The 11,069-nt window shown below is 50.1% G+C and overlaps 1 protein-coding gene across 1 annotated transcript; it reads left to right on the top strand.

The window, feature by feature from the left end:
- Positions 1–7,413: 7,413 nt before the first annotated feature.
- LOC112902600 (uncharacterized mitochondrial protein AtMg00810-like) lies at positions 7,414–7,923 on the top strand. The gene has a single exon (XM_025971723.1). It carries the CDS (start codon positions 7,414–7,416, stop codon positions 7,921–7,923), a length of 510 nt encoding a protein of 169 aa, XP_025827508.1.
- The last annotated feature ends 3,146 nt before the right edge of the window (positions 7,924–11,069 follow it).

Here is an 11,069-nt window from a genome sequence, read left to right as displayed (position 1 = left end):
GGATATAGAGTTCGTCATTGACCTTATCCCTGGAACCTCCCCTATAGCCAAAAGACCCTATAGGATGGCGGCATCTGAGTTGACGGAATTAAAGAAACAACTAGAAGAACTGCAACGCATTGGTTTCATCAGACCAAGCTCGTCGCCGTGGGGAGCCCCAGTGCTGTTTGTCAAGAAGAAAGATGGGAGTATGAGGTTGTGCGTAGATTACCGGGCACTGAATGAGGTTACCATTAAAAACAAGTACCCTCTTCCCAGGATTGATGACCTGTTCGATCAGCTAAAGGGAGCCAAGTACTTTTCCAAGATCGATCTAAGGTCAGGGTATTTCCAGCTCAAGATTAGAGAAAGTGATATCCCCAAAACGGCTTTTGTCACCCGCTACGGGCAGTTTGAGTTCACTGTAATGTCCTTCGGACTAACCAATGCCCCTGCCTATTTTATGAACCTCATGAACAAAGTATTTATGGACGAGCTGGATAAGTTTGTCGTAGTCTTTATCGACGACATACTTATCTACTCTAGGAGTATTCAGGAACATGAGCAACATCTGCGAGTAGTATTGGAAAAGCTGAGGGCACATAGGTTATATGCCAAGTTCAGCAAGTGCGAATTCTGGCTGGAGAGAGTAGCTTTTCTTGGTCACATTCTGACTGCGGAAGGCGTAGCAGTGGACCCAGAGAAGGTCGAAGCCGTTTCCAATTGGCAGCGACCAACCAACGTCAGTGAAATCAGGAGCTTCCTTGGGTTAGCCGGGTACTATCGGAGATTTATCGAGGGATTCTCCAAGATAGCCCGACCCATGACGGAACTTCTTAAGAAGGAGAAGAAGTTCACCTGGACAGAAAGTTGTGAAAGAAGTTTTCAAGAGTTGAAACAAAGGTTGACAACCGCCCCAGTGCTGACCCTACCGGACATTCATCGGGATTTTGTCATTTATTGTGACGCATCCCGACAAGGATTAGGGTGTGTGCTGATGCAAGATGGGAAAGTCGTTGCATACGCTTCCCGCCAACTCAGGACTCATGAGCAGAATTATCCGACCCATGATTTGGAATTGGCAGCCGTAGTGCATGCCCTTAAGATTTGGAGGCACTACCTGATTGGAAATAAGTGTGAGGTTTATACCGACCACCGGAGTCTGAAGTATATCTTCACCCAGCCGGACTTAAACCTAAGGCAAAGAAGATGGTTGGAATTGGTCAAGGACTACAATTTGGAAATTCAGTACCACCCCGGGAAAGCAAACGTAGTAGCCGATGCTTTAAGTCGGAAATCCTATGGGCCCAAAAACGACCACCTGCGCGAGGAAATGGCACGATTAAATGTGCACATTATTCCTCGAGGTTCCAGCCAAGTGCTAAATGTCCAATCAACACTAGAGGATAGAATTAGAGAGGCTCAAAGCTCGGATCAGGAGCTAGTAAAGATCTGCAAGCAAACTGGAGAAAACAAAGCACCAGGCTTCAGAGTAGATGAAAAAGGAACATTATGGTATGAGAATAGAATTTGTGTACCCCAGGAAGGAGACCTCCGGCAGATGATCATGGACGAAGCCCACAACTCGGCCTACTCCATCCACCCAGGATCCACTAAAATGTATAGGGACATAAGACAAAAATATTGGTGGAATGGAATGAAAGCGGATATTGCGCGATTTGTGGCGCATTGTGATACTTGCCAAAGGATCAAGGCCGAACATCAAAAGCCAGCAGGATTATTGCAACCCCTACCCATTCCAGTTTGGAAATGGGATGAGATAGGCATGGACTTTGTAGTGGGACTGCCCAGAACACAGAAAGGACACGACTCCATATGGGTAATAGTGGATCGACTCACTAAATCGGCACATTTCATACCCGTACGAACCACTTACGGCGGGGAAAAGTTAGCGAAGCTTTATGTGGAAAATATAGTAAAGTTACATGGAGTGCCTAGCAGAATTGTCTCAGATAGAGGGACTCAATTCACCTCTAGGTTTTGGAAAAGCCTGCATAAAGCCATGGGCACTAAGTTGGATTTCAGCTCCGCATACCACCCACAGACGGATGGTCAGACCGAAAGGGTAAACCAGATCATGGAAGATATGCTAAGAGCATGCGTCCTGACCTATGGAAATGATTGGGAACAGAGCCTACCTTATGCGGAATTTTCGTACAACAATAGTTACCAAGCCAGCTTGGGCATGTCGCCGTTCGAAGCCCTCTATGGAAGAAAGTGCAAAACTCCCCTGATGTGGTCAGAAGTTGGGGAACGTGCCCTAGTAGGACCCGCGCTCATAAAAGAAGCAGAAGAAAAAGTAGCGGAAATCCGCGAGAAGTTGAAAGCGGCTCAGTCCCGACAAAAGAGCTACGCGGACAAGAAGAGGCGGGAAATAAGTTTCAATACGGGAGATTTTGTCTATCTCAAAGTCTCACCCATTCGAGGGATACGGAGATTTTAGGTACAAGGAAAATTAGCCCCTCGATACATTGGGCCGTATCGGGTTCTGAAGAGAGTAGGAGCCGTGGCATACCAACTGGAATTACCGGAAGAAATGTCAGATATACACCCAGTGTTCCATGTTTCGCAATTAAGAAGGTGTTTGAGAATACCCGAGGGAGAACATGTGCCGTCGGAAACAATAGATCTACAGCCGGATTTGCGATATCAGGAAGTGCCGGTTAAGATTCTAGACACTGTCACTAGAAGGACAAGAAACTCCGAAGTACGGATATGCAGGGTTCAATGGAGCAGACATGGAGTAGAAGAAGCGACCTGGGAACGCGAAGAGGCGCTAAAGAAGGAGTTTCCCCATCTGTTTAGGAACCAGCCGAATCTCGAGGACGAGATTCATTTAAGTGGGGTAGGTTTGTGACGCCCTGGAAAATTTACCAAATCAAATCACGCGCTAGAGTGTTTTCAATTAAAAACCACTCGACGTCGAAACCCTAACCCTGACCCTCCTGACCGACACTAAACTTTATCGCCGTCCCATCCCGCGCCGCTCGGAAACTTGCCGCCCGCGCGCGATCGACCGCCGCGATTAACGCCGGCGCGATTCCTTTCTCGCGCGGCGCGCGAATCCCGCGCGCGTGGCCGACCGGCCGCGGACGCCGCCGCGACCGGCGCCGGCACGTCTCTCTCTCTCTCTCTCTCTCTCTCTCTCTCTTTCTCTCTCTTTTTCTCTCTTTTCTTCCTTCTTTTTCCTTTCTTCCTTTCTGTTTCCTTCTTTCTTTTCCCCTCCCTTCTCCTCCCTTCTCCCCTCCTCCTGCTCCTGAGCACCGCCGGCCCTGGCTGCTCGCCGCACCAGCCACGCCGCCTCTCCTTCCCCCTCGCGCACGCACGCGCCAGCCCCTTCCCCCCCCTGCGCGCGTGCCCGTGCGCCAGCCCCGCCCGCGCCGCGCACCCCTGCCACGCCGCGCGCAAGCCCCTGCCGGTCGTGTCACGTCGCGCGTGCGCACGCGCGGCGCGTGGCCGTGCGCCGCGCCGCCCTCGCCCTGGCCGCGCCGTACCGCGCCGCTCGCGCACGCGCGTGCCCGCCCCCGGAACGCGGCCGCGCCGCCCGTCGTCAAGCCGTGCCGCCCGCCGCTGCTCTCCACCGCGCCCCGCGCGCACGAGCGCGCCCTGTTCCTCCGCGTGCCGCGCCGCCCGCTGCTGCCGCACACCGCCGCCGTCCTGGACACGCACTGCACACCGCGTCGCGACACGGGCGAACGGACAAGTCGCCATTAATGGCGCCCGCGGAGCCGCCGGCCGAGACCCCCTCCACCGCCCTTCCCCCGGCCTATAAATAGCCTCCCCCGCACCTCGGCACCTCCACCATCGCGCCATCACCTCCAGCTCCCTTCCCCAAGCTTCCACCGCTGCCCCCGCCGAGCCGCACGGCCGCCGCCGCCCGCCCCACGCCGGCCCGCCGCCTCGCGCAGCCCCGCCCGAGGTGAGCCCCAAAAAGGGACCCCCTCTTCCTCCTCTCCCTTTTCCCCCACACGCCCGAGCCGATTAGGCCCTAGGGCCGCCGGATTTGGGGCCGGCCGAGCCCTCCCCATCCCTCCTCTGTTTCACGTGGTGAGGGGAGGAAGAAGAAGGGCAGTTTTGCCCAAAGCCCCCTCCCCTTTTCCTGTATTACCCCAAAGAAACCCCCCCCCTCACTTAGTTACTCCTTTTTACTAAATAAACCTTACTCTTTTTGATATTTCAAACCAGGTCCTCCATTACGTAAACCTAAACATATTCGACACCTTTTTGCATGCTTAGAGTATTTCTAGGATTTACAAATAGGTCCACACTCTTTCCGGATATTTACGAACAAGCCCTTGAAACCCCGTTTAACCACTGGAACCATCTTCGGCTCGTCATTTTATGTGCGAAACGACCTCCGATCGACCCGAAACTTTACCACGCCCTTTCTAGTATAGTTTTAGTCAGGCCATTAAGAAACCACCCAAAAGATATCACCCCTAACTCCGTAACTAAATTATTTCCGATTCAAGCTCGACGATAAAAGCTTTTAGTTTTGTGCTTGATTGTGTGTTTGTTTGATTGCGTCGTAGGACACGGAGTGAACGAGGAAGGTCCCGACTGTGACCAAGTGAACGAGGACCAGTTCCGCGACCCCGAACCCGAGGGACAGTGCTTCGATCAGGACTTCCCGCAAGGATTTGACGATGGCAAGTTCAATCCCGCCCTTTGATGCATGTTTCTGTCCTAGTTTTTATAAACACAACCCAGTGGCCTGTTTTATAAAATTGCATGGTTTTGCGTGTTGAAAACATGGTAGGATAGCCACCCTTGCTTGAGACAACCATACTTTGACCACCTGATTTTATAAAGAAAATGTGTGTGTGTGGGAAGGGATAAAATGTGGTTTTGAAAAGTGAGATAGACGGGATGGATGGCATTTCTGTATGAATTGCCGTTGGTGTGCTCGTACCTGTGTGGTTGAGCGAGGAAGGGAGATATCCATCTTGTCACCCCTAAGGACCGAGTTGATGTGACATCTCACCTAGCTTTCTGTCGTGCGAACCACTTGACCGTTGTATGGGCAACGGCTTAGCATAAACCCCACTAGTTAGCCTGATAGCCATCAGGAGAGCTGAGAGCAACGGGTGATCAAGGAGAAGGGATAAGATCTGTGTGACTTATGCCCCGGTTAAACCTCGGAGGTAGGTCGAATGACCCCTTGATGGATCCCGTGATGGCTAGTCAGGTCTAGCTAAGGTGGGTAATGGCTTTGTTGGGATCTGCACCGGCACTAAGGTGTTCGTGCTGTGGTACCCCACCTGTGGGTAAAGTTGCACACCTCTGCAGAGTTAAAATCTATTCGAATAGCCGTGCCCACGGTATTGGGCAGGTTACGGTGTGGTCACATAACTAGTGTTTATCCCTGGGAATGGATGGGCTGGTGTGAGTTGTTTGGAAAGTGTCCGGCAGTTGTGCCGTGTGCTACGGCGGACGGGGAGTCCGGTAGCAGTTTAAAACTTGGATCCTGTGTGGATCAACATCGTGTGTTCTTGGTGCCAGAAAACTCGTTTTGGAAATTGTTTTTAAACGAACCCTTGCATACAATTGAGTTTTTCACAAATGAACCATAACCTATCCTTGGATTGTCCTGTGCATATGATTCCTGTTATACCCCCTCCGTGGGTGTGATTGGACTTGCTGAGTACGTTTGTACTCACCCCATTCTTACTTTTACAGTGGAAGACCCAGACTACGTCCCCGAAGACAACGAGTAGGGTTTCGTCCTGCACCCAGTCTTGCCTGTGGTTGAGGCCACCGTTGGATTCCGCATGGCGCAAGACTCTGATGATCCTTTGTTCGTAGCTAGTATAGTTGTGTGGGTTTTTGTTGTAATCCTCGCGTTAGTGGCGCTTCACTGCCCATTACCGCGTAGAGTTGTACGGTGATGTACCATCTGATGTAATAAAAGTGTTATCAGCCTCCTGGGACTGATAAATCAGCACTTTTAAGTCTTCCCTGACGGGGAGGACGCTTCAATACACCTCACAGCAGAATGGTCGAGCTGAACGTGTTCTACGCACTCTCAATGATAGTGTACGCGCTCTCCTCTTCCATGCCCATGTTCCACCAACATTCTGGCCGGACGCTCTCACCACCACGTTCTCAACAGATGTCCATGTCGGCCACGGCGCAACACCACCCCTCACGAGCTCCTCTACGGCCAGCCAGCCAACTATGATCACCTACGGGTCTTTGGCTGCCTCTGCTATCCCAGTCTCACTGCTACTTTTGCTCACAAATTGGCACCACGATCCGCTGCCTGCGTGTTCCTGGGATACCCCGAGTACACGAAAGGATATAAGTGCTATAATCCTAACACAAACAGGGTCATTGTGTCCCGTCATGTCTATTTTGATGAGCAGCAGTTCCCGTTCAAAGACGCTACATCGGCATCACCACCGGCAGCCGCGACTACACCTATCATCGACCTTGTTCCGGCACCGCCACCACGCCGTCCTCACCGTGGCGTGCGCCGTCGCCACACCGCGCCCACGGTCCAGCTGCCTCTGTCATCAAGCCACGACGTCGCTACTCCCACACCAGCGACGAGCTCGACACCGGTTCAAAAGCCAACTCTAGCCTCCGGAACACCGGCCCCGACGCCCTCACCGCCCACACCTGCTTCCTATATGCCGACTGCATCCCCAGCCGCGACACCGGCACAGTCTCCGCCTCAACCCGCTACGACGACCTCCGCGACAGCTCCGGCTTCGCCCAGCTCGCCAGCAACGCCACTCGGACATCCCATGGTCACGCGTGCACGGGCAGGCATTCACAAGCCGAACCCACACTACGCTTAAGTCGCGACGGTGCCCAAGGACCTGGACGTGCCCAGTAGCGTTCGTGCTGGGCTCCGTGATCCAGCTTGGCATGCCGCCATGCAGGACAAATTCGACGCCCTCCAGCGGAATTGCACGTGGACACTAGTACCACGACCTCCCGGAGCGCATGTCATCAGTGGAAAATGGATCTACCGCAGCAAACTCCATCCCGACGGCAAACTGGAACGGTGAAAAGCTCGTTGCGTCGTTCGCGGGTTCAATCAACGACCTGGGGTTGATTTCGATCAAACCTTCTCGCCTGTGGTGAAACCCGCAACGATCCGCACCGTGCTCACCATCGCCGCAACCCGTCAGTGGCCTATCCACCAACTGGATGTCAAGAACGTGTTCTTGCACTGCGAGCTCCAGGAACGCGTGTACTGCCAGCAGCCAGCCAGCTTCATCGACCCCGACAAGCCCAATCATGTATGCCTCCTCGTCAAGTCTCTATACGGTCTTAGCCAAGCTCCCCGCGCCTGGTATCAACGATTCGCCGGCCACCTGCGCACGATGGGCTTCACCTCGACAGTCTCGGACAGCTCCCTCTTCGTGTACAAACAGGGATCCAACATGGTGTGGCTCCTCCTCTATGTCGACGATATTGTCCTCACGGCGTCCTCAGGCCACTACACTACTTCCTTGGCATCCAAGTTCGTCGTACGTCCACGGCATCTTCCTTCACCAGCAACAGTACGCCGAGGACATCCTCAAACGCACTGGGATGACAAACTGCAAGCCTGCTACCACTCCGGTTGACAACAAGCCCAAGCTGTCATCCAGCGCCGGCCATCCTGTCGACGACGCCACGCGCTACCGAAGCATCACTGGTGCATTGCAGTATCTTACACTGACACGCCCGGAGCTTGCATACGCCGTGCAGCAAGCTTGCTTGCACATGCATGCGCCCCATGATGTTCATTGGGCCCTGATCAAGCGGATACTACGGTACGTTCGCGGGACAACTCGACACAGTGTTCATCTGCTCGCCTCTCCATCGACATCGATCGTCGCCTACACGGACACGGACTGGGCAGGCTGCCCGGATATGCGCCGTTTGGGATTCTGCGTCTTCATCAGCGATTCATTGGTCTCCTGGTAGTCCAAACGCCAAGCCACCATCTCACGATCAAGTGCCGAAGCCGAATACCGCGGCGTCACCAATTCTGCTGTGGAGTGCTATTGGCTTCGCAGCCTTCTTCATGAGCTTCACATTCTTGAGGACAAGGCGAGCATCATCTATTGCGACAACGTGTCGGCGGTCTATCTTGCAGAGAACCCTGTGCACCATTGACGAACCAAACATGTGGAGCTCAATATACACTTCGTGCTGGAGAAGACTACACTCGGGCAACTATGGGTGCTTCATGTTCCTACTCACCACCAATTCGCTGACATTATGACCAAGGGCCTTTCAACGACGCTCTTTGAAGAATTCCATGACAACCTGTGCATTCGGTCAGCCAATGCAATGGTTGAGGCGGGGTGTTAGCGAGGCTGTTGGGAGACAGGCCCATTCTCTCAGTTCTGTTACATCTAGCGCCTAGTCTTCAGCATGCTCTCGCTGTCCGCTTATGATGGCCACGCATGCTGCCTGTGTACATGTATAAAACCTGTACTGAGATGATGAATACAACTGCCGATCGATTCTCCATCTTTTTCAACTATAACTAGTTGGACTGATGATCATTAATAACTATTTTAAAGTTTGGATGGCTGTGTCTATCTTAGTTATGCCGCGGACGATGAGTGATTTCGTACTAAAACTTTTCGAGATCCTTGTCACTTTTGAGATTACTATTCCAATGTTTGAATGTTTGTCCTTTCCACAACTAGCCAAAAATAAATCACATGCATAAACTATTTTCATGAAAAAATCTAACAATATTTTTTGCTTTACTTAGCTGAATATTTGAGAAAATAATGTTGGTCAAAATTTTACAAATAAAAGTTGCATGTAACAGAGTTAAGCTCTGGGGACTTTTGTGCGTCCTTCCAACTTGTCCTTCTGCCACACCACCGAGGTGACCTTTTTCTTTCTGACGCTAAGGTGGGCAGGCATCCTCGTGCATCTCCCAAATCATAGTAATTATCTAGGTTATCCTCATGTCCACACGCCAGATCACCCAAGAATTAATAGACAGATTCTCTTGTGCACAAGCAGCAATTTCTGGTTTCTTATATATATATACTGGTTCCTTTCACAATAGCACAAAAATCACTAGTAAAATGGAGTAATATAGAGGAAAGTGACAACGAATGGCTCGAGAGTTGGAAACCTTTCCAAGCGGTGGTAGAAATAGGAGGCGGAAAGGAAGAATACATCGGCCACTGATTGCAGCCAACCAGGGTCTAATGGTCCGATAGTCTTCTTTTGGGATGGCAATAGAAGCTCGGACATCGCTGTAGTTCCCTATGGGTCTGTAAAACTACTTCAGTATAGGGTCAAGGATCATCCGATCTCCAACCAGTGTGTGTAGAGAGATAGCATATTGTTATATGCACTAGCTGGTGGTAGAATGGGAACAAATTATAAACTAGGATTCTAATTAATGTCTCTAAGTTATTCTCTTTTAGTTCTCATGTTGACCCAGCAACGTGACACATGTTCAGTTTTAGGAGCACAAGTAAAGTTGCAGTATGCTATTTTGTCACCGAAAATTAAAGCCTCTTCTCCCAGTACTGATAGATAGAACTCAAACAACTTGTTCACACATCACAACTCCAATAACTTCACATAATGATCGAGCATGCTCTGATACATGGAGATAAATTATGGAGACGTGCTGTAAGTGCCACCAGTTGCATGCACTTATCAGTCATTAGTTTTTGGGATCTACCACCTTATAGCAGGTACTGAGGTACATGGTTTTGTAGTGCTGTGTTGATGAGATCTGCTGTGCAAGATATTATCGTTTGGAGAAGTGAATGCATTAAAAAAATGCACCACCACTACCAGATTAACTCCACTACCTGCTGGCCTCCTATATAATGGTTTCTCTGTGGCAAAAGACAATAGCATAGTGTATAGAAATCTGGGAAAGAAACAGAGGAAGAAGATATGGTGATGAACAAAGAGTTACAATTGAACTGTCAGCCAAAATGCAACAGGAATAGGAGGCAACGGCAAAGTTCACATCAGGCAGATTGAAAGTTGGTGTGGGTCAAGATCCTAGTACTGCGTTAGGTTGCTCTCTGGACACACGGTCAGGGGTGCTTTGGACTCGCGAAGTCACAATGATGCTCTCTGGACACACCGTCAGGGGTGCTGTGCAGTAGTCACCCTGTATTTGATGAAATGCGTTGCCAGTCTGAACTGCCACAGTTCTTCTGATATTTTTCGTTAAAGGCGTTAGTAATTTAATATTTTTCGTTTCTCTATATCAAGTGATGTCAATTAACAGAATATCTGTAGCTGCCACAGTTCTTCTGGACTGCTTGTGACGATATCGTGCCTAAGATTACCAGTCTGAACTTGTTATTTTCCATAGCATAAGCTAGACTACCCTTGTCATGTCTCAAATGAATTCTTCTTTAGAAGCGTTCATGCCGTCCCCTTCATTGTAGATTGGTAAGCATAATTTGGAGAACAAAGCCACACCATCAGGAGAACAGAGAGAGCCATTGTTGCGAATGACTAGTTTATATTAATCTTAGTAATTACACTGCTTCAATTATAAAATAATTACAGCAAAATGCCCCTATGCCTATTAATAATTTATGCAAAACCGTACCACTCCAAGAAAGGTTAAACCCAAAATATGATTATTTCGAGTAAGTTTTGTACTGGTTCATGGAGATGTTGTCAAATATGTTATTGTTGCATGAACTTATCAGTCATTACCTTTTGGGATCAACCACCTTCTACCATGAAAGATATGGTCATTTAAAGAAGTGAATGCGCAGCAATATAATGCTTCTAGTTGATAAACTCCACTACCCACTGGCGAAACACAAAAGGGCGCAAGTAGCATATAGTTTAGAGAACAGAGGAGAAACAGAGGAAGAAGATAGGAGGATTAAAGAGTTGGGAAGGAGCTGCTGGCCGAGATGCAACAGGAATAGGAGGCAGTGGGAAAATACGCATCAAGCAATTTCAGCCAGAGAGTCCCAGAAGAACCCTAGTTCGCATACTGGATGCTGTCCGGACGCAATGTTAGATGTGGTGTGGATTCACAATGTAGTCAAATGCCTGGCTTTGCTTGAACTCATACCTCATTAGATCTTCTGGCGTGCTAGATGCATGTT

Source organism: Panicum hallii, chromosome 8, assembly GCF_002211085.1.
Source record: "Panicum hallii strain FIL2 chromosome 8, PHallii_v3.1, whole genome shotgun sequence".
In the NCBI taxonomy this organism is placed as follows: domain Eukaryota; kingdom Viridiplantae; phylum Streptophyta; class Magnoliopsida; order Poales; family Poaceae; genus Panicum; species Panicum hallii.
The sequence above is the reverse complement of the archived record's forward strand: the minus strand, read 5'-3'. Positions and strand labels throughout refer to the sequence as shown.

Excerpts from the sequence above, each read along its gene's own strand:
- LOC112902600 (XM_025971723.1), top strand. The coding sequence starts at position 7,414 with ATGTCGACGATATTGTCCTCACGGCGTCCTCAGGCCACTACACTACTT.